Source organism: Mustelus asterias, chromosome 10 (genome assembly GCF_964213995.1).
Source record: "Mustelus asterias chromosome 10, sMusAst1.hap1.1, whole genome shotgun sequence".
In the NCBI taxonomy this organism is placed as follows: Eukaryota; Metazoa; Chordata; class Chondrichthyes; order Carcharhiniformes; family Triakidae; genus Mustelus; species Mustelus asterias.
The window spans coordinates 103,893,604-103,921,554 of record NC_135810.1 but is presented as its reverse complement, the minus strand read 5'-3'; the positions used below and the strand labels follow the sequence as shown (position 1 = coordinate 103,921,554).

The window sequence follows — 27,951 nt, the reverse complement described above, 5'->3', positions numbered from 1 at the left end:
GCGGCATGGTGGCACAGTGGTTAGCCACCTCACAGCCCCAGGGACCTGGGTTCGATTCCCGGCTTGGGTCACTGTCTGTGCGGAGTCTGCATGTTCTCCCCGTGTCTGCGTGGGTTTCCTCCGGACGCTCTGGTTTCCTCCCACAGTCCAAAAGATGTGCTGGTTAGATGCATTGGCCATGCTAAATTCTCCCTCAGTGTACCCGAACAGGCACTGGAGTGTGGCGACTAGGGGATTTTCACAGTAACTTCATCGCAGTGTTAATGTAAGCCGACTTGTGACACTAATAAATAAACTTTAAAAACTTAAACTTAACGTTACCATCAAAAAAAGTGTACCCCTGAAGTTGATGACTTCCTCATATAAACGTCTCCTGCCCAATCCTTTTGCACTGGTTTAAAATAAAAAGCTGGAAAATCTTGAAACAGACAATCTAAGTAACTAGTTTGGACGTGTGGTGTGTGCCTATGCTGTGAATGCAGCACGGCCCTGCTTTTGTTTCAAAAGTCGTCCAAAGTGTTTTATTAGCCAAAGAGGCAATAACAAAGGGCGTATATTTAGGAACAATTTTCTGACCAAGGCTTACACTCAAACATTAACCTGTTCTGTCTATTTACATGTATAAACAGATTATTTAAGTTTATTTATCCTCTCTCTGGAGTTGGAGATTGTGCTGTCTGAGTATTGCTGTTTTGGAAGCTGCAGAGAGAGAGGTATCCTTTTCTGTCTCTGAAGTCTGAAGACTGGAAGCTCTAGACTCCCAGTTTCCTTCTCTGTTTTGCTGTCTTGAGGATAGATCCTTCTCTGAAAACTGCTGTTTGGATTTCTGTCCATGGGTGTCAAAAATCTGGAAATCTAGAATCATTTGTTTTAGTGCTAACCAATTCTGAAGAAGGGTGTATCTCTATGGGCTATTGCTTTAAAATTGGAATACCAGAGATAGCTAGCTGTTAAGAATTATACTGTGTCTTGTTTAAGTCTTATAATTGGTAAAAGTTATGCTAATTCTTGTTGCTATATTTTAACTGTGTTCTTAAGTAAACTTGGTTTGAGAAAAGCTTCCTAGTGGGTCACTTGAATCATACCTGGAGTGGAACACATTATGCTCACCAATGCCAAAATCAAATGTAAAACTTAGGGTCTAGGCTAATTTCACAAAACACCTTGGAGTTTCTGGTCTGGGCCTTAACGTAATTAAAAATCTTACAGATGTTTTCACTCCCCATTTTTCCACATAAAAATTCCTACATGATATTTGCAATGTAAACAGCCCATATGAACCAGTCATACTGGAAAACCACCACAGGCAGCTGCATGTGATTACTGTGTGACAGTTTACATAGGCATCTTCCATTAAAAATGTCACCATAGGAATTTATGGTGGAAAAAAAATAATGGAACTGCGTATATGACTTTAAATTGGGGACTGAACTACACCTGTATGCATTGGGGTGGCACGGGGTGGCACAGTAGTCAGCACTGTTGCCTCACAGCGCCAGGACCCGGGTCTGATTCCCGCCTTGGGTCACTGTCGGTGTGGAGTTTGCACATTGTCCCGGTGTCTGCGTGGGTTTCCTCCGGGTGCTCTGGTTTCCTCCCACACAGTAAGAGTTTTAACAACACCAGGTTAAAGTCCACCAGGTTTATTTGGTAGCAAATACAATTAGCTTTCGGAGCGCTGCTCCTTCGTCAGACGGAGTGGAAATCTCCAAAGATGTGCGGGTTAGGTTGATTGGCCATGCTAAATTGACCCTAGTGTCAGGGGATTAGCAGGGTAAATATGTGGCGTTACGGGAATAGGGCCTGGGTGGGATTGTGGTTGGTGTAGACTCAATGGGCCGAATGGCCTCCTTCTGCACTGTAGGGATTCCATGATTCTAACAGAAGTAATTCTGAAGGATTTTTCGTTATCAAACCAATGTAAAATCATACAGTGCAGAAGAGGTCCTTTGACCATTCAAGTCTGCACCATAAGAAACACCTGACCTCCCATCTAATCCCATCTGCCAGCACTTGGCCCATAGCCCTGAATGTTATGACGTGCCAAGTGCTCATCCAGATACTTTTTAATGGATGTGAGGCAACCCGCCTCTACCACCCTCCCAGGCAGCACATTCCAGACTGTCACCACTCTCTGAGTAAAAAAGTTTTTCTTCACATCCCCCCCTAAACCTCCTGCCCCTCACTTTAAGCATATGTCTCCTTGTGACTGACCCTTCAACTAAGGGGAACAGCTGCCCCCTATCCATCCTGTTCTTGCCCCTCATAATCTTGACCATCTCGATCTGGTCACCCTTCAGTCTTCCCTGCTCCAGCGAAAACAAACCAAGCTCATCCAACCTCTCTTCATAATTTAAATGTTCCATCCCAGGCAGCATCCTGGTGAATCTCCTCTGAACCCACTCCAGTGCGTTCATGTCCTTCCGATAATGTGGCGACCAGAAATGCACACAGTAGTCCAGCTGTGGTCTCACCAAAGTTCTATACAACTCCATCATGACCTCTCTGCTTTTGTAATCTATATCCCGATTGATAAATGCAAGTGTCCCAAATGCCATTTTCACCACTCCGCTGCCATGCCCTTCCACCTTCAGAGATAGAAACATAGAAAAACTACAGCACAATACAGGCCCTTCAGCCCACAAAGTTGTGCCGAACATGTCCCTACCTTAACGATTACTAGGCTTACCTATAACCCTATAACTTACTAAGTTCCATGTACTTATCTAAAAGTCTCTTAAAAGACCCTATCGAATCCGCCTCCACCACCGTTGCTGGCAGCCCATTCCACGCACCCACCACCCCTCTGAGTGAAAAACTTACCCCTGACATCTCCTCTGTACCTACTCCCCAGCACCTTAAACCTGTGTCCTCTTGTGGCAACCATTTCAGCCCTGGGAAAAAGCCTCTGACTAACCACTCGATCAATACCTCTCAACATTTTAAACACCTCTGTCAGGTCACCCCTCATCCTTCGTCTCTCCAAGGAGAAAAGGCCGAGCTCACTCAACCTATCCTCATAAGGCATGCTCCCCAACCCAGGCAACATCCTTGTAAATCTCCTCTGCACCCTTTCTATGGCTTCCACATCCTTCCTGTAATGAGACGACCAGAACTGAGCACAAGTGTGTTCTGACCAGGGTCTTATATAGCTGCAACTTTATCTCACGACTCCCAAACTCAATTCCTCGATTGATGAAGGCCAGTACACCATACGCCTTCTTAACCACAGCTTCAACCTGCACAGCTGCTTAGAGCATCCTATGAACTCGGACCCCAAGATCCTTCTGATCTTCCACTCTCTGATCTGTGGAGAATCACGCCAAGGTCCCTTTGTTCCACAGAAGTGGAACCACATTTGTGAGACCACATTTGGAATATTGTGTGCAGTTCTGGTCACCTCACTATAAGAAGGATGTGGAAGCGCTGGAAAGAGTGCAGAGGAGATTTACCAGGATGCTGCCTGGTTTGGAGGGTAGGTCTTATGAGGAAAGGTTGAGGGAGCTAGGGCTGTTCTCTCTGGAGCGGAGGAGGCTGAGGGGAGACTTAATAGAGGTTTATAAAATGATGAAGGGGATAGATAGAGTGAACGTTCAAAGTCTATTTCCTCGGGTGGATGGAGCTATTACAAGGGGGCATAACTATAGGGTTTGTGGTGGGAGATACAGGAAGGATATCAGAGGTAGGTTCTTCACGCAGAGAGTGGTTGGGGTGTGGAATGGACTGCCTGCAGCGATAGTGGAGTCAGACACTTTAGGAACATTTAAGCGGTTATTGGATAGGCACATGGAGCACACCAGGATGATAGGGAGTGGGATAGCTTGATCTTGGTTTCAGATAAAGCTCGGCACAACATCGTGGGCCGAAGGGCCTGTTCTGTGCTGTACTGTTCTATGTTCTAAGCTCCTAGTGTCCTGCCATTCATTGAATACTTTCTCGTCAAATTACTCCTTCCAAAGTGTGTCACCTCACACCTTTCAGGGTTAAATTCCATCTGCCACATATCTGCCCATTTGACCATTCCACCTATATCTTCCTGTAGTCCAAGACACTCTGCCTCACTGTTAACCACCCGTCCAATCTTTGTGTCATCCGCCAAACTTACGAATCCTACCCCCCACATAGTCATCTATGTCGTTTATATAAATGAAGAATAATAGGGGACCCAGCACAGATCCCACATGAAAAGGATGGCAGTGATCCAAGTCGTACAAGTGTAAAAACTCTAGACAAATTCAATCTTCACTTTGAAACATTAAAGGAGTACCCTCCAGCAAAATATACCTTTCTGTATTCACCACAGGAGGAACCGGAGCAAAGAAAACCTTTATCTTATTCTGCGTATTGCCAGCATTTTCTTTTTTTAAAATCTGATACTAATTTTACTCCCAGCATAGTTCATCTACCTCAGGCAACACATGGAAACACATTTAACTCTCACTGTTTCACAACATGGAAAGGTACAGGACAGGTAAGCTGCAGCCCCTCCAGCCATTAAGCTTTGCGCAATGCAACATAACAAGTACTTTGAATCTAGGCTGTTAAGCAAAGATTGTTAACCTGATTGAGGAGTTCAGATAATGTCACAAACATTAACAAAGCCAGAGCGATTTATCCGGTCAGGTAAACCTTGAGGTCATGTTGTAGCCCACTACACTTCCAATTCTAATTACGGGAAGGTTGACTTTTGACATTTTTTTGTCAGCAGCAACAGTAGGTAACAGCAGCTTTCCACTAAATGCATCACAGGCTAGCCTGATTCCAAAATGGAGGTGTTGTTTTAAATATATATGTAGATCTACACATTATATATCTAAAACACTACGGGAAAAAACTGGCAAATTGCTAAGTCTTTGTGCGTGATCTTACCTGCCGTTCTCGCCACGCTCCCGCAGTAGCAAAGTCGGAGAATTTGACGGCCAGCCAAATCTCCGTTCACTGCGGAAAGTCCCGCCAGTGTGAACAGTGGGAAGATTCCGGCCTTAGAAGCATCTTAATTTTGTTGTCAAAGACAGAGGCCGGGATTTTCTGGCCCCGCCATGGTAGAATCTGCCGTGAGGAATGTGGTGGCGGGTCAACCTAAAGTCCCTTGATTTACGGCGGGATCGGACTATGCCGGCAGCGGACGGGGCCGGAAAATCCTGCCCAGGGGCGCAGGACAAATCAGCAATGAGCCGATTATTCCTCAGTGTTAATTTTGTTTGACTAACATGCCTGTGAAGCACCTTAGGATGTTTTACTGTGTTTGAGACCCAATAGAATTGCAAAGTGTTGCTAAAGTTTAAAGTTTATTTATTAGTGTCATAAGTAGGCTGACATTAACACTGCAATGAAGTTTCTGTGAAAATCCCCTAGTCGCCACACTCTGGCACCTGTTTGGGTACACTGAGGGAGAATTTAGCATGGCCAATGCACCCAACCAGCGAGTCTTTCAGACTATGGGAGGAAACCGGAGCACCCGGAGGAAGCCCACGCAGACACGGGGAGAACTTGCAGACTCTGTACAGACAGTGACCCAAGCTGGGAATCGAACCCAGACTCCGACGCTGTGAGGCAGCAGTGCTAACCACCGTGCCACCCCCCTTGTTGTAATGCTACTTCGAATCTTACGCCCAATCTAAAATGGAATCAGGGGCCCTTCTTTAGAACATAAGATGATAAGAAATAGGAGCAGGAGTGGGCCATCTAGCCCCTCAAGCCTGCTCCGCCATTCAATAAGATCATGGCTGATCTGATAGTGGGTTCAGTTCCACTTACCCGCCCGCTCCCCATAGCCCTTAATGGTTAAAAATCTATCTATCTGTGACTTAAACACATTTAACGAGGTAGCCTCCACTGCTTCATTGGGCAGAGAATTCCAAAGATTCACTAACCTCTGGGAGAAGAAGTTCCTCCTCAACTCTGTTCTAAAAGTAAGCATTAGTAAGCACTTAGTAAGCATTCTGTATCTTAGTCCACTATCTTTTGAGCTGCTCACAGTGCAGCATATCTCACTGTACTGTGCTGTAAATGCCCAGCTTCCAGTATGGGCTCCACTATAAAGAGCACAGTGTAGATATCATCGGGGCACGTCCCAGCCAGCGAATCCATCACAGCTGCACTGGACAAACAAGCTCAATATGACTGGCAAAATCAGTAACATTGATCTATTCCTGCGCTGTGTCAATATGGTAACCAGTACAGGTCGACCCTTCTGTTGAAATACGCTCAATGGTGTCACAAGAGGAGTGAAGCACTTTGATCAAATGATCTGCACATGTAACATATACTGCTCTCCAAGGCTGCCCTTAAATCGCTGCAGCTTGTTTCTGACTTGCTCTGTGAAGGGGAAAGAGCCAGTCCAATGCCGGAATCTCCACATCAGGGGAAAGAGCTGCAGGAATACATAAAGCAAATGGTGTCCTGCCAGAGAGCCAGAACACAGTCCCTTCCCACCCCGACGCCAGTGCAGCGTTTATTGTGCTCTGTCTGGGAGATGTGTAGGTTTGTGCGGTACTCACTGTTTCAATCATCAGGTCACCCACTTTCTGCTTCTCATGCCAGTTTTGGACGCAGTGATGAGCCTGCTCCAAAAACTTCTCGTGATGCTCCAGAATTTCCGGAATCTGGAAAAACATATCGTCCACGAGGGCCAGGTCGCAGATACATGAATTCTCCGGCTGCTTCAGGGGCCTCATGTAGCCCTGTCAGAGAGAGAGAGAGAGAGATACCCAACCAATTAATAATCGGCCGCAGTAAAGGGAATTAGTAAATCAGCTTCTCATTATCCCCATCAGAATTCCAGAGTATCTGGTGCCAGTTTCATGCCCCTTCTCATAATGGGTGATGCTGCACAGTTTACAGCTTGGCGGACGGTGCCAAACCTGTGAAATGTACATGACTGATTCCAATTCCCAACCTCATTTTAAATTCTGTTCCTCATGCGCTGCCTATTATAGCTATTCTTAAACTTCTTGGCACAAGCACAGTGTCTAAAGCAACATGGAGCTGTGACAGGGAAACAATGAGATATCCGTCTCTCGGAGGAACCCGGAAAGGTGAGCCCACCCTTGCTCCACCCCCGGGACCAGCAAACCTGGTGCAGGTGCAGCATCGAGCTTAGGATTTTACACCGTTTGCCGTCTGCAAATTCTGCAACACTTTCCCATAGACCAACTTGCGGAAAAATGTGAAAATGTGTCAACTGACGGTGAGGCGATTCAAATCGGGGACGCACAAGAGGGGCGGCACGGTGGCACAGTGGTCAGCACTGCTGCCTCACAGCACCAGGGACCCGGGTTCGATTCCCGGCTTGGGTCACTGTCTGTGTGGAGTTTGCATGTTCTCTGCGTGGGTTTCCTCCGGGTGCTCCGGTTTCCTCCCACAGTCCAAAAATGTGCAGGTTAGGTGCGTTGGCCATGCTAAATTCTCCCTCAGTGTACCCGAACAGGCACAGGAGTGTGGCGACTAGGGGATTTTCACAGTAACTTCATCGCAGTGTGAATGTAAGCCTACTTGTGACTAATGAATAAACTTTAACTTTTTTAAGAGGCCGGAACTGGAGGGAGAGCAGAGATCTCATCTCATCTCAGAGGTGTGTGGGTCTGCAGGAGATTGGAGAGGGTGATGATAGAATCATAGAATAGTACAGAAGGGGGTCATTCGGCCCATCGAGCCTGCACCCTATCCGCATAACCCCATATATTTAACCAATCTGGAAACAAGGATTGAGACATTTGAAATCAAGGCGTTGCCAGACAGAGAACCATTGGAGGTTAGCAAGAAGAGGAGTGATGGGTGCACTGGAACCTGTGCAAGTTAGGGTCCACACAGCAAAGCTTTGGATGAGTTCCAGTTCATGGAAGTTTACTTTCAACTTGCTAATGCGTGCTGGGAGAGCAAGATCATTGATTCAACCTAGTATATATAATACAACATGCATCATATTATAATGCCCATTGTAACATATTACTATAATATTAATTAATATTATTATCAATTATTTTGTATGCAATAGCACATTATAAATTACAGGCATGTGGCAGGAAGCAACATTAATATTGTATGGCATAATATACACTAAGGTGTCTATAGCGGAATATATTGCACAGTATATAAGCCTGGATTTATGTAGATTTATTGATAATAATGGTGAATCTGTCAGCGTTCACATCATCACTCCACTGAACCTGACAGCAACTTCTGGAGTCGGTCCATGTGGAGAATAATACAGGAATCCCCGAGAAGCTTTTCCGTGATTCTCCAGAGGGTGCGCTGTTTTGACCTCCCGCCCCCCGTACCTTGTTGAACAAGGTGTAACCGTGGACGAAATATTTAGGATGGAGGGGGCTGGCGGGGATCACATCCCCGTCGACTCCAACAGGCCCGCTGATATTTCACACTCTAACAAGCAGCGATTGGCAGAAGACAGGGCTTTCGTTCTCACTTGGGTAGAAGTCCTGCCTTGGAGAGCTGCCAGCCAGAACCTCACAGTTTCTCTCCCTGAGTTCCATCAGATTGGCTGGCAGCTCTCCAGTCACCCCGGGCATAGCGCTGCAGTGGCCGGAAGAGGCACTGCAGCAACGTGCCTGGAACTAAGTGCCGCAGTCAAGATAAGGGACAGAGGGCCCGGGAAGGGGAGGGTAAGGGTCACCTAGGGTGTCACAAGGTGGGCTTTTGGGCTCCTGAGGGATAGACCATTGAGGGAGGGAGGTCTGGAGGTCTCAGCACCCTAATGGGAGGGTGACCACTATCAGAATAGGGATTCTGATGGAGACAACAGCACCTTCCTGCCTGAGATGTAGATTTGCTCATTTCATCCCCCCAATCCGTCATTCAGCCGCCTGCCTAAATATTGAGGATGGATGGAAAAAGGCTCTTAAGTTGCAATTAATGGCAGCCTGGGCTGCACGAAGAAAGCAGCATCTCTCTGTCTCTCGTTTTCTCTCCAGTAGTGTTCTAAAAGCTCGAGCCTGCTAACCTAAGTCAAATCAAGTATGCCTGTGTTTTGCTAACTAATTTTAAAAAGAGATTTAAGTCAATAAGAGAAATATTGCTTGATTGGAACTCATAGTGATAGGTTAGCAGTTAAGAATTGTATCTTGACATATTTAAATATTGTTCAATTGTTAAAAATTAAGCTAATTCATTTGTTTAAATTAAACTGTGTTGTTAAATCAAATTTGTTTTGATAAAAGCTTCTCAGTGTGTCAGTAGAATCGGGCCTGGAGTGAAACTGCGGCACTTAGTTCCAGTCATGTTGCTGCAGTGCCTCTTCTGGCCACTGCAGCGCTATGGCCTGAGGGACTGGAGAACTGCCAGCCAATCTTATCCTCACATTAATGCCAAAATAGAAAAATTGTTGGGGTCTAGACTGACCTCATAATATACCTTGGGGTTTCTAGTCTGGTACCCTAACAATATACATACTATGTTGCATGATATAATACAGAACATATTAGTCTGTTTCATTAACATTATATTTTATGCACATGGGGCAGGATTTTACGGTCCTCGTTCGGGCGAGAGCGGAAATTCCCACCCGAGGTCAACGGAGATTTCCACTGTCGAACCATCGCCTGCGCCAATTCCATGGCGGGTGAGGTGGTAGAGTGCCGGCCATAATACTTAAAAATGCACATTATAGAATCATAGAATCATGCAGTGCAGAAGAGGCCCTTTGGCCCAAGGAGTCTGCACTGACATGTGTGAAACATCTGAACTTCCACCTAATCCCATCTGCCAGCACTTGGCCCACAGCCCTGAATGTTATGATGTGCCAAGTGCTCATCCAGATACTTTTTAAAGGATGTGGGGCGACTCACCTCCACCACCCTCCCAGGCAGCGCATTCCAGACCCTCACCACCCTCTGGGTAAAAAGGTTTTTCCTCACATCCCCTCGAAACCTCCTGCCCCTCACCTTGAACCCATGTCTTCTTGTGACTGACCCTTTGACTAAGGGGAACAGCTGCTCCTTATCCACTCTGTCCATGCCCCTCATAATCTTGTACACCTCGATCAGGTCGCCCCTCAATCTTCTCTTCTCCAATGAAAACAACCCAAGCCTATCCGACCTCTCAAGTGTTCCAACCCACAGAGCATCCTGGTGAATCTTATACTTATTATTTAACAATTGTCTGTACGCTCCCAAACTTGTGTTTGCGATTGGATCCCAAGGCATCTGCCAGCCTGACTGATTCCATTCCACAGAAAACACGCTCAGCCCACGGAAGTTACCAGCGAAGTGTAAAAAGTGCCAAGCTCAGAGCAGAACTGCCAACTGTGAACGATGTGTTTCGCAAGCACACAGCATTTATTTCTTGGCTCAGGTTTCAGGGAATCCTTAAAGACTGTCCTTCTGCATAAAATTTCATCAACCAGCTGCCTTGGCATCCGGAGCCCTTGCCCCAGAGCACAGGGAGAGCGGAGGTCAGAGTTCATATGGATGGCTGAATCGGTGCAGAAGAGGCTCTTCAGTCCATCCAGTCAGCATCGACACATTAGAAACACCTGACCTCCCACCTAATTCCTTTAACCAGCACTTGGCCCATAGCCCTGCATGTTAAGATGTGCCAAGTGCTCATCCAGATACTTTTTAAAGGATGTGAGGCATCCCGCCTCCACCACCCTCCCAGGCAACGCATTCCAGACCATCACCACCCTCTGGGTAAAAAGCTTTTCCTTACATCCACCCTCAACCTCTTACCCCTCACTTTGACCTTATGTTCCATCATGACTGACCCTTCAACGAGGGGGAACAGCTGCTCCTTATCCACTCTGTCCATGTCCCTCATAATCTTGTACATCTCGACCAGGTCGCCCCTCAGTCCTCTCTGCTCCAATGAAAATAACCCAAGCCTATCCAACCTCTCTTCATAATTTAAATGCTCCATCCCAGGCAACATCCTGGTGAATCTCCTCTGCACCCCCTCCAGTGCAATCACATCCTTCTGATAATGTGGCGAACGGAATTGCACACAATACTCTAGCTGTGGCCTCACTAAAATTCTATACAACACCAACATGGCTTCCCTGCTTTTGAAATCTTTGCCTCGATTGATAAAGGCAATTGTCCCATATGACTTTTTCACCACCTACTAACATGCCCTTCCGCTTTCAGAGATCTGTGGACAAACACGTCAAGGTCCCTTTATTCCACAGAATGTCCTAGTCCGACCATTCATTGACTACTTTCTTGTCAAATTACTCCTTCCAAAATGTATCACCTCACACTTCTCAGGGTTAAATTCCATTTGCCACTTATTTGCCCATTTAACCATTCCATCTATATCATCTTGTAACCCAAGGGACTCCGCCTCACTGTTAACCATCCGTCCAATCTTTGTGTCATCCGCAAACTTACTAATCCTACATAGTCACCAATGTCATTTATATAAATGACAAATAATAGGGAGCCCAACACAAATCCTTATGGTATGCCACTGGAAACTGGCTTCCAGTCACTAAAGCAGCCATCTGTCATCACCCTCTGTCTCCTACAACTGAGCAAGTTTTGAATCCACTTTATCAAAATACCCTGTACCCCTTGTGAATTTATCTGCTTTACAAATCTCCCATGTGGGACCTTGTCAAAGGCTTTACTGAAATCCAGATAAACTACATCGACTGCACTATCCTTGTCTACACACCTGGTCACCTCCTCAAAAAATTCAATCAAATTTGTTAGGCATGACCTCCCTCTGACGCAGCCATGCTGACCAGCCCTGATCAAACTTAGCCTCTCCAAGTGGAGATAGATGCTCTCCTTCAAAAGGTTCTCTAATAGTTTCCCTACCACTGATGTGAGACTCTGGTCTTTAGTTCCCTCGTTTATCTCTACAACCCTTCTTAAATAGCGGAACCACATTAGCTGTTCTCCAGTCATCTGGTACCTCCCCCATAGCCAGAGAGGAATTGAAAATTTGGGTCAGAGCCCCTGCAATCTCCTCCCTTGCCTCACACAGCAGCCTAGGGCACAACTCATCTGGACCTGGAGATTTATCCACTTTTAAGTTTGCCAACCCCTCCAATACCTTGTTCTTCCCTATGTTAATTTGATCAGGAACCTCACAGTTTCTCTCCCTGAATTCCATACCATCGTGCTCATTCTCTCGGGTGAAGACGGATGTGAAGTATTCGTTCAACACTCTCCCAATGTCTTCTCACTCCACCCACAGATTGTCCCCTTCGTCCTTAATGGGCCGTACTCTTTCCTTGGTTATCCTCTTCCCATTGATATGCCTATAGAATATCTTGAGATATTCCCTACTTTTACCAGCCAGAGCTTTCTCATATCCCCTTCATTGCATTCCTAGTTGCTTTCTTAAGCTCCACCCTGCACTTTCTCTACCTCCACTGATCTGCTCCCCTTGTACTTTTGAAAAGCCTTTCTTTTCCTTCTCATTGTATCCTGAATATCTCTGGTCATCCCTGGTTCTTTGGGCTTGTTATTTCTACCCATCACCCTCGAGGGAACATGCTGGGCTTGCACCCTCCCCATTTCCTTTTTGAATGCTCCCACTGCTCTTCTGGAGATTTCCCCAAAAGTAGCTGTTCCCAGTCTACCTTGGCCAGCTCCTGTCATATTTTACTAAAATCTACTCTCCCCCAATCCAAAACATTTTTTTGCAGCTTGTCTCTTTCCTTGTCCATAACAAGCTTGAATTGTACCATGTTGTGATCGCTATCACCAAAATGCTCCCCCACTGCCACCTCAGCCACTGTCTGGCTTCATTCCCCAGAATCAGGTCCAGCACAGCTCCCTCCCTTGTTGGACCCTCCACATATTGATTTAAAAGGTTCTCCTGCACACATTTCAAGAAATCCACTCCTTCCACGTCCTTAACACGACCTATGTCCCAGTTAATATCGAGAAACTGGGATAATATAATCCCAGTTTCACCTAATATAATAACCCCATTGTTATTGTTTTTACACACCTCCACAAACTGAGCACATATTTGCTCTTCAATGTCCCTCTGACTATCTGGGGGTCTATAATAAACACCCAACAATGTGGCTGCCCCTTTTTTATTCCTAAGCTCTACCCACAAAGCTTCATTTGATGCCCCCTCGAAGATATCATCTCCCCTTACTGCAGCAACTGACTCCTTAACTAATAATGCAAGGCTGAATCCAGGGCCTAAAGAGGCTCACGGCTGTGGCCCAAAGAAGTTGGTGTGGAGATGCCGGCGTTGGACTGGGGTAAACACAGTGAGTTTTAACAACACCAGGTTAAACACCAAAGAAGCTGCCACAGAAGCCTGAAAATATATTTACAGAATACTGAGAGGCCTAGATAGAGTGGGCCTACAGAAGATGTTTCCACGAGTGAGAGAGACTAGAACTCGAGGGCACAACCTCAGAGTGAAGGGGCGATCCTTTAAAACTGAGATGAGGAGGAATTTCTTCAGCCAGAAGGTGGTGAATCTGTGGAACTAATTGCCACAGAGGGCTGTGGAGGCCAGGTCATTGAGTGTCTTTAAGACAGAGATAGACAGGTTCTTGATCAATAAGGGGATCAAGGGTTACAGGGAGAAGGCAAGAGAATGGGGATGAGAATCATATCAGCCATGATTGAATGGCGGAGCAGACTCGATGGGCCGAATGGCCTAATGCTGCTCCTATATCTTATGGTCCTATGCTTATGGTCACCCAGAGACAAGAGATAAAGGGTGTTAAAAAAATGTCTTGCATTGCCAATTATTCTCAGTGAAAATACTGACCAGCTGTGAGTTCCTGGATAGTAATCCAATCAAAGGTTCCCGGTCATGTTTTGACGAAAAATTAATGGTTGAATTTTCTCCGTCAGCTATTTAGAATATTTATTTTTAATTGGCAGACCACCTGTGGTGTTCGTCACAGATAGTCGAAGGAAATTTTTATTTTTGGATGTTATCATATGTGACAAGAAAGTTGTAACACTTGTAGTAAGTGTTTGTTCGGCACAGATTTGCTGTAGGAGTGAATTCAACAGAATCTGCCACTTCCCAGATGTGATCCAGCGCATAGAAATTTTCAAATGTTTCCTGTGGCAAATAGCTGCGCAGGTAAAGTGGATAATCCCGCAGTGAGTGAAAGTGGAACCAGGGTGCACAGGGCATTAAACCGTACATCTCTTTAACCAGTCAGACTGAAGGATTGTGAAATCAGCTGTGAATCATAGAATCCCTACAGTGCAGAAAGAGGCCATTCGGTCCATCAAGTCCCACCCAGGCCCTATTCCCGTAACCTCACATATTTATCCTGCTAATCCCCTGACAATAGGATCAATCTAGAATGGCCAATCAACCTAACCCGCACATCTTTGGACTGTGGGAGAAAACTGGAGCGCCCGGAGGAAACCCATGCAGACATGGGGAGAACGTGCAGACTCCACACAGACAGTGACCCGAGGCCGGGAATCGAACCCGGGTCCCTGGCGCTGAGAGGCAGTAGTGCTAACCATGGTGCCAACGTGCCACCCCAGCTCTGCAGCAATCATAAGAAAATTTAAGTTAGGGGGCCAATTCCCGACTCTCCAAACTCAACTTGGGAAAAACTTTGACGTATGTTTGGCTTTTCGTTCGGGGGGGGGGGGGGGGGGGGGGGGGGCGCGCTGTGTGTGTGCATGTGTGTAGGGGGGGTGGGGGTGTGTGTGTGTGTGTGTGTAGGTGCTAACTGGCATTGGGTCACCACTGCCAGAAACTGAGAGGCAGCAGCCACAGTGGATGCCAAGGGCGTCTGATTGAAAGGCTCTGCCGCTTGGTGCTCTTGGACTTTGCCCTAATTGTAATAAAAACAGTAAGTCCCTCTCTCTCTCACCCTTCACACTCCCTCACATCCCACACACTCCCAATGCCCCTACCATGCCAACTCATGCCCCCCCCACCATCATGGCCCCTTAATGCCAACTCATGCCCCCTCCCCCCCACCATCATGGCCCCTTATACACTCAATGTCAAATTAAGACCCCACAGAACTCCCATTCGTTTCATAGCAATCTATGTTCCTCTGCCCACTCCCATGGCCCCTTATACCCTCCATGCCAATGTATGCTTTCTACATTCTTCATGTCCCTCATACCCTACATGCCAACTTAGAGCTGCCTCATGTCAACCCATGTCCCCATCAACCACCCGTTGCCCTCCATGGGCATACATTAAGAGCCATGCTGAGATTAAATAAAATAATGTTCTAAGTATCTATTACAGGCTTCAGTATATTGAAAACCACTCTCATTAATTAAAGCGCACTCAATATATTTAAATCCCTTCAAGTACTCAATCCCTTTCAAAAACAAACAATTGTATTCGTAGCCCAATATCAAGGACAGCTAATCCCTTTATAACCACTTGGAACAGTCAATCAAAATGTAAACTTGCGATGATGGGTTGTAGAAGCAACCAAACAGTACTAATACTATAATGATAACCCTCAGGCTTATGCCAACAGCATCTTTTGTAATTGCAAGCGAGATTTAAACGAGTTCCACAGGCCACATCCACTTTTTATGCTCAAATTCATATCTACTCAACCCCAATGAGGTCTCTGGCCTCAACAAAGGGGTACCTGGCCTCTCCAAAGAACTCTATCGGTTTACACCTTTTCCTCAAATCCGTAAATCCTATGCATTGTGTTTCACAAATTTTGACAATTCAATTGCTTCTAAATCAAGACAACTGCACTTTTAAACATGCAACTGCCTCCTTGAACTGCCGATATGTGAAATGCATGAGTCACAAAAAGTTACTATACAGGTACAGCCACTATGTAAGAAGTCTAAAGGAATGATATCCTTCATTGTGAGAGGAGCTGAACATTAAAGTAAGGAGGTTATGCTTCAGTTATACGCGGCATTGGTGAGATCTCATAGAAACATAGAAAATAGATGCAGGAGTAGGCCAATTGGCCCTTCGAGCCTGCACCACCATTCAATATGATCATGGCTGATCATGCACTTTCAGTATCCCACTCCCGCTTTCTCTCCATATCCCTTGATCCCTTTACCCGCAAGGGCCACGTCCAGCTCTCTCTTGAACATATCTAACAAACTAGCCCCAACAACTTTCTGTGGTAGAGAATTCCACAGCTTCACAACTCTGAGTGAAGAAGTTCTTCCTCATCTCATTCCTGAGTGGCTTTACCCTTATTCTTAGACTGTGACCCCTAGTTCTGGACTTCCCCACCATTCTTCTCACATCTAGCCTGTCCAGTCCCATTCAGGTTGTATATGTTTCTATGAGATCCCCTCTCATTCTTCTAAATTCCAGTGAGTACAAGCCCAGTCCATCTAGTCTCTCTTTGTATGTCAGTTTTGTGTGCAGTTTTGGCCTCCTTATTTAAGGAAGGATGTAAATGCACCGGAGACAGTTTAGAGGAGGTTGATTAGATTAGTACCTGGAATAAGCAGGTTGTCTTATGAGGAAAACTTAGATTTGATTTGATTTCATATTGTCACATGTATTGGGATATAGTGAAAAGTATTGTTTCTTGCGCGCTATACAGACAAAACATACCATTCATAGGGTACATAGGGGAGAAAGAAAGGACAGTGTGCAGAATGAGGTGTTACTGTCATAGCTAGGGTGCCGAGAAAGATCAACTTAATATACGGTAGGTCCATTCAAATGTTTTCAAGATTGATGACATAAATGCTGATTGGCTGGCAAGCCACTCTGTGAAATTTGTCTCAGTTGTATCTGCCATGGATTCTGGGTTTTACAGCGTAAGTGCATTATCTAAGATAATGTCTAGTGTTTGATTTGTTTGAGTAAAAATTCTTTTGCTTTAATTGTGGAATCATGTGGCTCCATTCTTTCAGTAAATTATTGTGCCTTCGGGTTTCTTCTTTTTAAAGAAAAGGTTACCGGTTTTGACAGAGATCGTAACACTCTATTTGTCGCATGAGGTCAGTGCTGGCATACACTATTGCCTCCGATCACTCTATCATCCAATCTGCTGCGTGTTTGCCACCTCTGCTGCTTATCCCTGGTCAATGCTGTTCTTGCCACTGGTCCCACTGTATCTTGTCTTCTCCTCCCATTCTCCTTCTTCCTCTCTCATACAGAAGAAAGACTCTGACAATTACAACACTGAAGCCAAAAGGCAGCAAGTATATTAACCATATCGGTGTATTCAGAGGATAGAACGTTTGAGATTGTCACAAGTAACATCCAAGATGGGATTTTCTGGCCGTGCTCACCCCAAGACCGGAAAATCCCGTTCGAGGGCCACGGACATTTGTGTGATCCTGTCCCGCCCACTATGATTCCCATGGCGGGCGGGACGGGAAAATTCCGCCCCCAGAGTCACATCATCTGAGCTCTTTCAATCAAGGTATGAAATTTCTTGAGCCAGAGGATGGTGAATCTATGGAATTCATTGCCACAGAAGGCTGTGGAGGCCAAGATATTGGGTGTATTTAAGACAGAGATAGATAGGTTCTTGATTGGTACGTGGCTCAAAGGTTACGGGGAAAAGGCGGGAGTCCAAAGATGTGTAGGTTAAGTGGATTGGCCATGCTAAATTGCCCCTTAGCATCAGGGGACTAGCTAGTGTAAAGGGACCGGTGATCTGTGTAACTTATATCTGCCATTCTTGGGCTGGGGCTGTCGTCACGAACCCACTTGGTTGTCAACTGTAGCCAGGCCGGCTGTTCAACTTTCACCGCAAATTAACCCTTGGGATATAAAACACTGAAGGAACTCCAATAGCGTCTCTATCAAAGCAGATAAGGCTGATCTCCACATAGTGCTGATTCCAGCAACAGCCGGGACCTTACAACAGATCCCGGCTGCCATGTGCTGAAGCCAGTCACGTTCCACATTTGAGATAACGCTGTGATTTAGACTAATACAGGATTTCCTTTAATTGCTGAAAGGGGAATAAAGCGATTTCCTGCCACTGAGGCTTTGCTGAGATTCCGAAGCGCTGTTAATTTTGCCGGAGGCGATTCAGAGCAAATGACACGTAGCAGGAACAGTGTCACACTTAGTTACATCTCACTCAGAAAGCGGCCCGCTCGATTCATGAGGCAGCCCTCGCCAATGCAAGTGCCGCACAGTTCCCCATTCCATATTTTATTGAAAATAAAAATGGAAATAACAGAAATACGGTGCAGACTGAGAAAACAGTGAGTTAATTGTGGACGGTCCTTATTGAAAGCACAAAGGTGGCAGGGGAGTTTTTCAAAATTGAATTTCACTTGGAAAGATTTCACATTAGAATCATAGAATCCCTACAGTGCAGAAGGAGGCCATTCGGCCCATCGAGCCCGCACCGACCACAATCCCACCTAATCCCGTAACCCCACATGTTTACCCTGCTGGTCCCTCTGACACTAAGGGGCAATTTAGCATGGCCAATCCACATCTTTGGACTGTGGGAAGAAACCGGAGCACCCGGAGGAAACCCGGGGGGAGGGGAGGATGTCAATAGATGTTATGCTGCAACTTGTACAGGACCTTGGTGAGACCACATTTGGAATATTGTGTGCAGTTCTGGTCACCTCACTATAAGAAGGATGTGGAAGCGCTGGAAAGGGTGCAGAGGAGATTTACCAGGATGCTGCCTGGTTTGGAGGGTAGGTCATATGAGGAAAGGTTGAGGGAGCTAGGGCTGTTCTCTCTGGAGCGGAGGAGGCTGAGGGGAGACTTAATAGAGGTGTATAAAATGATGAAGGGGATAGATAGAGTGAACGTTCAAAGACTATTTCCTCGGGTGGATGGAGCTATTACAAGGGGGCACAACTATAGGGTTCATGGTGGGAGATATAGGAAGGATATCAGAGGTAGGTTCTTTACACAGAGAGTGGTTGGGGTGTGGAATGGACTGCCTGCAGTGATAGTGGAGTCAGACACTTTAGAAACATTTAAGCGGTTATTGGATAGGCACATGGAGCACACCAGGATGATAGGGAGTGGGATAGCTTGATCTTGGTTTCAGATAAAGCTCGGCACAACATCGTGGGCCGAAGGGCCTGTTCTGTGCTGTGCTGTACTGTTCTATGTTCTATGTCTCCAAGGGCCTCGTAGAATACAAGCTCCCTGATTAGGCAAGTGGAGGCTGGTCCAAGACGGAAGGAGCAGAGGGGGAGGGGAGGGTTAAAACGAGCTGGATCCACCAGGCTGGTGGCTGAAAGACTCGGGGCTGACCTGCACTCCGTAGCCACTTTACGGCATTTTGAACGCACTGTAAATAAGGATGATTGGTGATGGAAGACTAATCTTGGTAAGATAATTGCAGACATTTTGCCGTGTGACTTGAAGAAATGTTGCTACCTTCCTATCACGTCCTTCAGATGAGATATTAAATCGAGGCCCTTCTGCCCACTCAGTTGGAACTGAAAAATCTGTCAGCCCTATCTGAGGAGGAACGGAGGAGTTCTTCCAGTATCCGGGTCAAATTTCAACCTTAACCAACGACAGATGTTGCTCATTCATCTCATCCACTGAGTGGAGATCTTGCTGTGATCAAATTAGCTGCCAGATTTACACATTTAAAGGTCATTAATTGGAGATGAAAGCTGGGATTTCATCACAGTGTGTGATCCCCAATGTCGTAACGGGCACTGTGCACCACTCCACTTTCAAACTGCGGCCTTTTAGCCACGTGGTTATAATTAAAATTCTAATTGCCAGCGGAAAACACAATCGAGTTCGCGGCGGAGAAGCTATTTATTGGTGAAACCTGCCATCAGCTGATGTTGCTGCACCTATGGACAGCCTGTTAAAGAGCCCTGGGTCAAACAGGGAGACTCTGAATCGTAGCCACAACTTTCCAGCCCGACTGCACTCTCATTAACATAACCATTATTGAGAGCACAAAGGTGGCAGCAGAGTTTTTCAAAATTAAATTTCACTTGTAAAGGTTTCACATTAGAATCATAGAATCCCCACAGTGCAGAAGGAGGCCATTCGGCCCATCGAGCCTGCACCAACAACAATCTCACCTATCCCTGGAACCACACACATTTACCCTAGCTAGTCCCTCCGATACTAAGGGACAATTTAGCTTGGCCAATGCACCTAACCCACATATCTTTGGGCTGTGGGAGGAAACCGGAGCACCTGGAGGAAACCCACGCAGACACGGGGGAGAATGTGCAAATTCCACCCAGACAGTCGCCTGAGGCCAGAGCTGAACCCGGGTCCCTGGCGCTCTGAGGCGGCAGTGCTGACCACTGCGCCACATTTTATTCACGAGGCATCATTGTTATTTTTTGGCACTCGTTCAGTGAGAGAGTGAAATGTACTGACACGCCCCATGATTGGCACGTGTTGATGGTTACAGGGGAGTTCCAGACATTTCCTTTCTTGTGGAAGAAACAATGCGTTGTTTTTTTAATTCACCCAAATCCAATGTTCACATTCATATTCAGTACTCACCACTCTGCGGTTAGCTGACCCTCTCAATTCATCATAAAGGACATTGTCTGAAGTAATCACAGTGAGGGAAATTCGAAATGTTGTACGTGAACTCCAAGCTCTGTAAAGACTCTGCCAACCAACACCCGGAGATGGATCCACATATAGACAGCACTGACATCAGCCGTCAGGCCCCTCATTTTCTTACCTTGACTGACTATCTGCACCGCCGCCACCCCAGCACTCACAGAACACCAGGCCCATACTAGTTCCATGCTTCCAAGCCCAGTCCAAAAACCTCCTGCCCACTGACTCGCCCTCGCTGGTCCCGGGCCTCCAAGCAGGAGGCCATTCTCCTGCTCACCTTCCTCGTGCCGTAAATCAAAGGAAAATCCTGCCCTTACACACAACCCCACCAAGCCGCCTTTAAACGATCGTGAACTGGGTGCCATGAGACTTTCGTGCGCTGTTAACTTTGTCTTAACGGTAATAGTTTTAAAATCTTTTATGCCAATTAGTATTCCTAACTTGCAACTGCATTGCAAGTAGGAACATGTCACAGGCCCGCGTGATCCTCGACACGGTAAGAACACGCTGCTGAATTTATCTTTGTGTCGCAACTCACTGTCAGGAAGCCAAAATTTCCCACCCCACCTAATTAAACATGTTGGGGGATTCTCCCAGCTCACTCCGCTGCTTTTGTAGTGCGGCAGGCTGGGAGGCTCAAGCGGAGCCCGTTTCTTGGGCTCCCCGCTGGGCACTATGGCCTCCGCGAGTCTCCAGCAGCCGGATTTCCGGTGCCTTCAGCTCCACACCAGAAATTGGCGCGGAGATGCATAAATTATTTAAACGAGCATTTTAATTTATTTAACATTTCATTGGCGGGCACAGGACTGAAATCTCCGGGCCCGCTAGCATCTCCTCTCCCCTGCCAGGGGTGGTTCACTCCAGCGGGGTTTATTAAAGCTCCCCACTTGCGGGGAGCTTGCGGCTGGAGTGAAGGGGAGGCCATTGAGGCCCCCCAACGGGTTGGTCACCAGTGGGGCTGCCCAACCTGGGCATTGCGATCTTGTGGAGATGCCGGCGTTGGACTGGGGTAAACACAGTAGAGTGGCTTTTGCTACCAAATAAACCTGTTGGACTTTAACCTGGTGTTGTTAGACTTCTGACTGTCATTGCCATCTTGGCAGTATCAGCGTGGGCCCCCTGGCACTGCCCATGGGGTAAAGTGGCATTGCCCAAGGGGGCACCTTAGCACTGCCCACCGGGCATCGGCTACTGCCAAGGGGATTGGGTGGGAGAGGATCAGGGGATCGAGGTGGGCCAGGGGCGGGGGGTTCGAGGCTGGCTCGGGCATGTCCAGGAGGCCAGCAATCATGCCACGGAGGGGTCACATGGCCAGTGATGCGGGGGCCACGGAGCTGGCCAGCGATTGAGCCGGCCAGCGATTGGCAGGCTGGCAGTGTGCGGCTACTGTGCATACACCTATCTCGGCGCTGACAGATTGGCACATGCGCAGTGGCCCACTCAGCGCTAAGATGCCGGCCTCTCCCGTGGGAATAGGCCCCTCCCACTGATTTTTCCCGTGATTCCCGTTGAGGCACTCCGCAATGCACAGAGTGTAGGAGATTCATTTTCAAACTCCTGCTGAAAAAACGAGTGGGATTTACTCTCGTTTTTACGCAAATTCGACACTTCGAATTATTTTGGGAGAATTGCTCCCATCATCTTTGCCGCACTTAGAGACTCCATAAAATTTCCTCTAAAGTGCTTTGTGACATCCTGATGCATAATGTGATGACATGCTATATTCAAGTTTATTTATTAGTGTCACAAGTAGGCTTACATTAACACTGCAATGAAGTTACTGTGAAAATCCCCTAGTTGCCACACTCTAGCGCTTGGTCGGGTACACTGAGGGAGATTTAGCATGGCCAATGCACCTAACCAGTCTTTCGGACTGTGGGAGGAAGCTGGGGCACCCGGAGGAAACCCACGCAGACACGGGAAGAATGTGCAAGCTCCACACAGATAGTGACCCAAGCCAGGAATCGAACCTAGGTCCCTGGCACTGTGAGGCAGCAGTGCTAATTACTATGCCACCGTGCCACCCTCAAGTCTTGGAGTGGAGCTTGAACCCATAAATTTTTTAAAAGTGCTACAGACTGAACCACTTAATGATCTAACGTGCACAAAACTCCTGACTTCAGCAACAGTACTTGCTTCTGGATTATGCTGTTATTTTGCATGTTTTTGAATGTCATTGCATGAGAGAGTAGAATTCTTCCTTATATCCTAGTCACGCTCATCCCATGAGTAATGTGTGCTAACTCTGATGTAATTCGTAATTTTATATTATGTACAATGTCCTTTTATAAGTACTCCCAAGTACAAAGTGGGTCATGATCAGACAATAATGTTTCCCCCTACATTAACCCGCCCCCAAAAATGGTATGGGCACCATTAGAATCCATTCAGGAAGTTCCAATTAGGGGCTAATTTGTGTGCGACCTACGCACATAAAAAGGTTGTTGCATTTGCAGAAAATGGCACTTAAGAGAAGGAAAAACAGTTCAATAGGCTCAATACAAGCAGTTGTCTCAGCCATAAGCGAGTTTTGAAGTTAAATTATTTGTGTCACAAGCAGGCTTACGTTAACACTGCAATGCAGTTGCTGTGAAAATCCCCTAGTCGCCACACTCAGGCACCTGTTCAGGTGCACTGAGGGAGAATTTAGCATGTCCAATGCATCTAACCAGCACGTCTTTCAGACTGTGGGAGGAAACTGCACACGCGGGGAGAGGGTGCAGACTCTGCACAGTGACCCAAGCCGGGAATCGAACCCGGGTACCTGGCTTTTTCAGGTAGCAGTGCTAACCACCGTGCCACCATGGTGAGGATGCCTCTATGGAATCTAACTAAATACTCAACAAGCTCAATGAAAGGAAAGTTAGATTTTTTTTCTTTTCACAGACTTAATGCAATATAACCACCCAGAAGAAACAGACTAAAGAGGGAAACATTAGCAGGAGATAATGACTACTTAGTGAGGAAACCTGCAAGAGCCATTGTTGGGTATGTGTAATATGTCCTCGGAGGCAGAAGTCCCTTCACCAAAATCCCATTATTTACAAGTCTGACAACAGCATTCAGAGTGCTTTCAGTTAGCAGTCTACACTCGGAGTCCCAGAGGAACTGACACGCCTGGTTAAGTACAAAGCAAGAGGCTCCCTGATTGGCCCATCCATTTGGCCCTTAATCAGGGAGCTCATATTCTAACAGGCCAACTTTAATTGCCTGATTAAAGACATTACAGTATGCCTTTCATTGGGAGAAAACCACATGACTCACACTTTTTGATTCCACCATTTGAGAAAGCAGCTTAGTACCTCTTCCTACTGGCACAACTAAACAACACGGAAAAGATAAATAAGTAGTAGGAACCCAAACCTGTCTTAATATCCTGTAATCTTTCACCTTGGTTCTGCAACCCACTCTGCCACTTTGATTGAATATTCGAATTATTTCTGAAATGGTTGCAGGATTTTTGCCTTCACCAAAGATCCTGAAACAGCACCTTCCAAACCCATGACCACTTCCATCCAGAAGGACAAGGGCAGCAGATGCATGGGAATGCCACCACCTGCAAGTTACCCTTCAAGCCACTCACCATCCTGACTTGGAAATATATCGCCGTTCCTTCACAGTCGCTGGGTCAAAATCCTGGAATTCCCTCCCGAATGGCATTTTGTGGGTCAACCCTCAGCAGGTGGACTGCAGCGGTTCAAGATGGCAGCTCACCACCACCTTCTCAAGGGCAACTAGAAATGGGCAGAAAGTGCTGGCCAGCCAGTGGCGCCCATGTTCCACAAATGAATAAAATAAAACTGCTATATTTGGAAGATTATTTCACATATCGATCACTGTATGGAGAAGTCTTTCCCCATTCATGTCCTAAAATGACCTTGAATTGATTTGAACGCATATCCTTCAGTTTCCTATTGTGAGCCTAGTCAAAGAGAAAAAGGAAGCATTTGTCAAAGCTCGGAGGCTGGGAACACACGAAGCAAGTGGAATACAAGGAAAATAGAAAGAAACTTAAGTAAGGAGTAAGAAGGACTAAAAGGGGTCATGAAAAAGCATTGGCCAGCAGGATTAAGGAAAATCCCAAGGCATTTTATACATACATAAAGAGCAAGAGGGTAGCCAGGGAGAGGGTTGGCCCACTCAAGGACAAGGGAGGGAATCTATGCGTGGAGCCAGAGGAAATGGGCGAGGTATTAAAATGAGTACTTTGCGTCAGTATTCACCAAAGAGAAGGACTTGGTGGATGTTGAGTCTGGGAAAGGATGTGTAGATAGTTTGAGTCATGTTGAGATCAAAAAGGGGTTCTTATTGGGGTTCTTGAGAAACATTAAGGTAGACAAGTCCCCAGGGCCTGATGGGACATACCCCAGAATACTGAGAGAGGCAAGGGAGGAAATTGTTGGGGCCTTGAGAGAAATCTTTGTATCCTTACTGGCTACAGGGGAGGTCCCAGAGGATTGGAGAATAGCCAATGTCGCTCCTTTGTTTAAGAAGGGTAGCAAGAATAATCCAGGTAATTACAGGCCGGTGAGCCTTACATCAGTGGTAGGGAAATTATTGGAAAGGATTCTTCGAGACAGGATTTATTCCCACTTGGAAATAAGTGGATGTATTAGTGAGAGGCAACATAGTTTTGTGAAGAGGAGGTCATGTCTCACGAACTTGATCGAGTTTTTCGAGGAAGTGACGAAGATGATTGATGAGGTAGGGCAGTGGATGTTGTCTACATGGACTTCAGTAAGGCCTTTGACAAGGTCCCTCATGGCAGACTGGTGCAGAAGGTGAAGTCGCATGAGATCAGAGGTGAGCTGGCAAGGTGGATACAAAACTGGCTCGGTCAAAGAAGACAGAGGGTAGCAGTGGAAGGGCGCGTTTCTGAATGGAGGGCTGTGACAAGTGGCGTTCCTCAGGGATCAGTGCTGGGACATTTGCTGTTTGTAATATATATAAATGATTTGGAGGAAAATGTAACTGGATTGATTAGTAAGTTTGCGAATGACACAAAGGTTAGTGGATTTGGGGATAGCGATGAGGACCATCAGAGAATACAGCAGGATATAGATCAGTTGGAGGCTTGGGCGGAGAGATGGTAGATGGAGTTTAATCCGGACAAATGTGAGGTAATGCATTTTGGAAGGTCTAATACAGATGGGAAATATACAATAAATGGCAGAACCTTTAAGAGTATTGATAAGCAAAGGGATCTGGGTGTACAGGTACACAGGTCACTGAAAGTGGCAATGCAGGTGGAGAAGGTAGTCAAGAAAGCATAGGGCATGCTTACCTTCATCGGCCGGGTCATTGAGTTTAAAAATTGGCAAGCCATGTTGACGCTTTATAGAATCTTAGTGAGGCCGCACTTGGAATATGGTGTTCAATTGTGGTCGCCACGCTACCAGAAGGATGTGGAGGCTTTGGAGAGGGTACAGAAAAGATTTACCAGGATGTTGCCTGGTATGGAGGGCATTAGCTATAAGGAGAGGTTGGAGAAACTTGGTTTGTTCTCACTGGAGCGATGGAGGTTGAGGGGAGACCTGATAGAAGTCCACAAGATTATGAGAGGCATGGACAGAGTGGATAGTCAGAAGCTTTTTCCCAGGGAGGAAGAGTCAATTATTAGGGAGCATAGGTTTAAGATGCGAGGGGCAAGGTTTAAAGGAGATGTACGAGGCAGATTTTTTACACAGAGAGTAGTGGGTGCCTGGAACTCGTTGCCGGGGGAGGTAGTGCAAGCGGATACGGTAGTGACTTTTAAGGGGCTTCTTGACAAGTACATGAAAGGATGGGAATAGAGGGATATGGTTCCCGGAAGGGTAGGGGGTTTTAGTTAAGTCGGGCAGCATGGTCGGTGCAGGCTTGGAGGGCCGAAGGGCCTGTTCCTGTGCTGTAATTTTCTTTGTTCTTTGTTCTATCCTACTGACATGGTTGGTTGCTGCGCTGCATTGGTTGAACATGTTTCATATCATATCCATTAAGGCTATTAGGTTCAACTTCATCCTTAGTTATTTCAACTGTGTTCACCTGCCTTCTATTCATTCTTTCTCTGCAGCACTTGACATGCTTGGTTGCGTTAAATTACATCTGCCATTATTCATCCCACTTCCATATTATCAACTCGCCCTGTGATTTCACTTCCAATTCCACTGTTCATTCTAAAGTTAAAAGTTATAGTTTATTTATTCATCACAAGTAAGGCTTACATTAACACTGCAATGAAGTTACTGCGAAAATCCCCCAGTCGCCACATTCGGGCACCTGTTCAGGTACATTGAGGGAGAATTTAGCATAGCCAATTCATCTAACCTGCACATCTTTTGGACTGTGGGAGGAAACCGGAGCACCCGGAGGAAACCCACGCAGACATTGGTAGAATGTGCAAATTCCACACAGACAGTGACCCAAGCCGGGAATTGAACCCGGGTCTCTGGAGCTGTGAGGCAGCAGTGCCAACCACTGTGCCACCTTCTAGTGCCCTTCTAGTTCAATATTGTCGACAAACGTGACCATTTTGCTTTGAATCGGAGTCATTCACATACATTAGAAACAGCAGCAGTCACCAGCACAGAGCTCCACCTTACCCAACTCAGTACTTTCCACCACTCCCAATCTTTAGCCAGTTTCTTACTCATTCCCAGAGTTTACTCAATTTCCTTTTGAGTTTAGTTAATAGTTCTTCATGTGGAACTTTATCAACAGACTTCAGGAGCTCATTTCCCTATTTTCCCACCTTGTGTATCATATCAGGCCTCCATTTTCCATTCCATTAGGAATTCCCTCCGTGCTCTTTCTTAGCACTTTTCTGTCGCTGGTTTTCTATCTCTTATGTTCTAGCTTGTGCTAAACAGCCACTTCTAGTACAAGGGATCCTCTAATTTGTCTAATACATTAGGGGTCTTGAGGCTATGGAAGCTTTCCTATTTACATGATAAGATGATGTGGAGATGCCGGCGTTGGACTGGGGTGGGCGCAGTAAGAAGTCTCACAACACCAGGTTAAAGTCCAACAGGTTTATTTGGAATCACGAGCTTTTGGGGCGCTGCTCCTTCCTCACCTGGCGTTGTGAGACTTCTTACATGATAAGACAATAAGATATAGGAGCAATGGGTATGACTGAGATTATGGGCGGGATCTTGCGGCCTCACTTGCCCCAAAACCAGAAAATCCCACACGAGGTCAATGGACCTTTCCATGGTCTGCTACTCACCCGCTCCGCTTCCCATGGCAGGTAATGGGAAAATTCGGTCCTACATCTGAACTTTTATGATCATGGGGCCTTTTATATATGATTGGCAATAGCAGGAAAGTAATTTGGAAGATGCAACCACACCGAAGACTGTCTGCGAAGGTTATTGATGTGGAAACTCACTGAAGTATCTCTATGAGCCTCTGAAACCAGTTATACAAGAAATCGAATCTACATATTGAATGGTACTGGGGTTTAATCCAACCCTTTCCCACATAATGAATTCCAAAATTAGCCGAAAAGGGAGCGATGGGATGAAGAGAATCTGCTGTACGTCATAAGGAGGATGAAGAATA

General features: G+C 46.3%; 1 protein-coding gene across 1 annotated transcript in view; it reads right to left on the bottom strand.

Annotated features, from left to right (window-relative positions):
- The window catches only part of arhgef17 (Rho guanine nucleotide exchange factor (GEF) 17), a 464,629-nt gene that overhangs the window by 141,495 nt on the left and 295,183 nt on the right, over positions 1-27,951 (bottom strand). Inside the window, exon 3 of the mRNA XM_078221461.1 lies at positions 6,501-6,683. Within this exon, the coding sequence (XP_078077587.1) occupies positions 6,501-6,683 (183 nt within the window). The remainder of the gene's footprint in view (positions 1-6,500; positions 6,684-27,951) is intronic.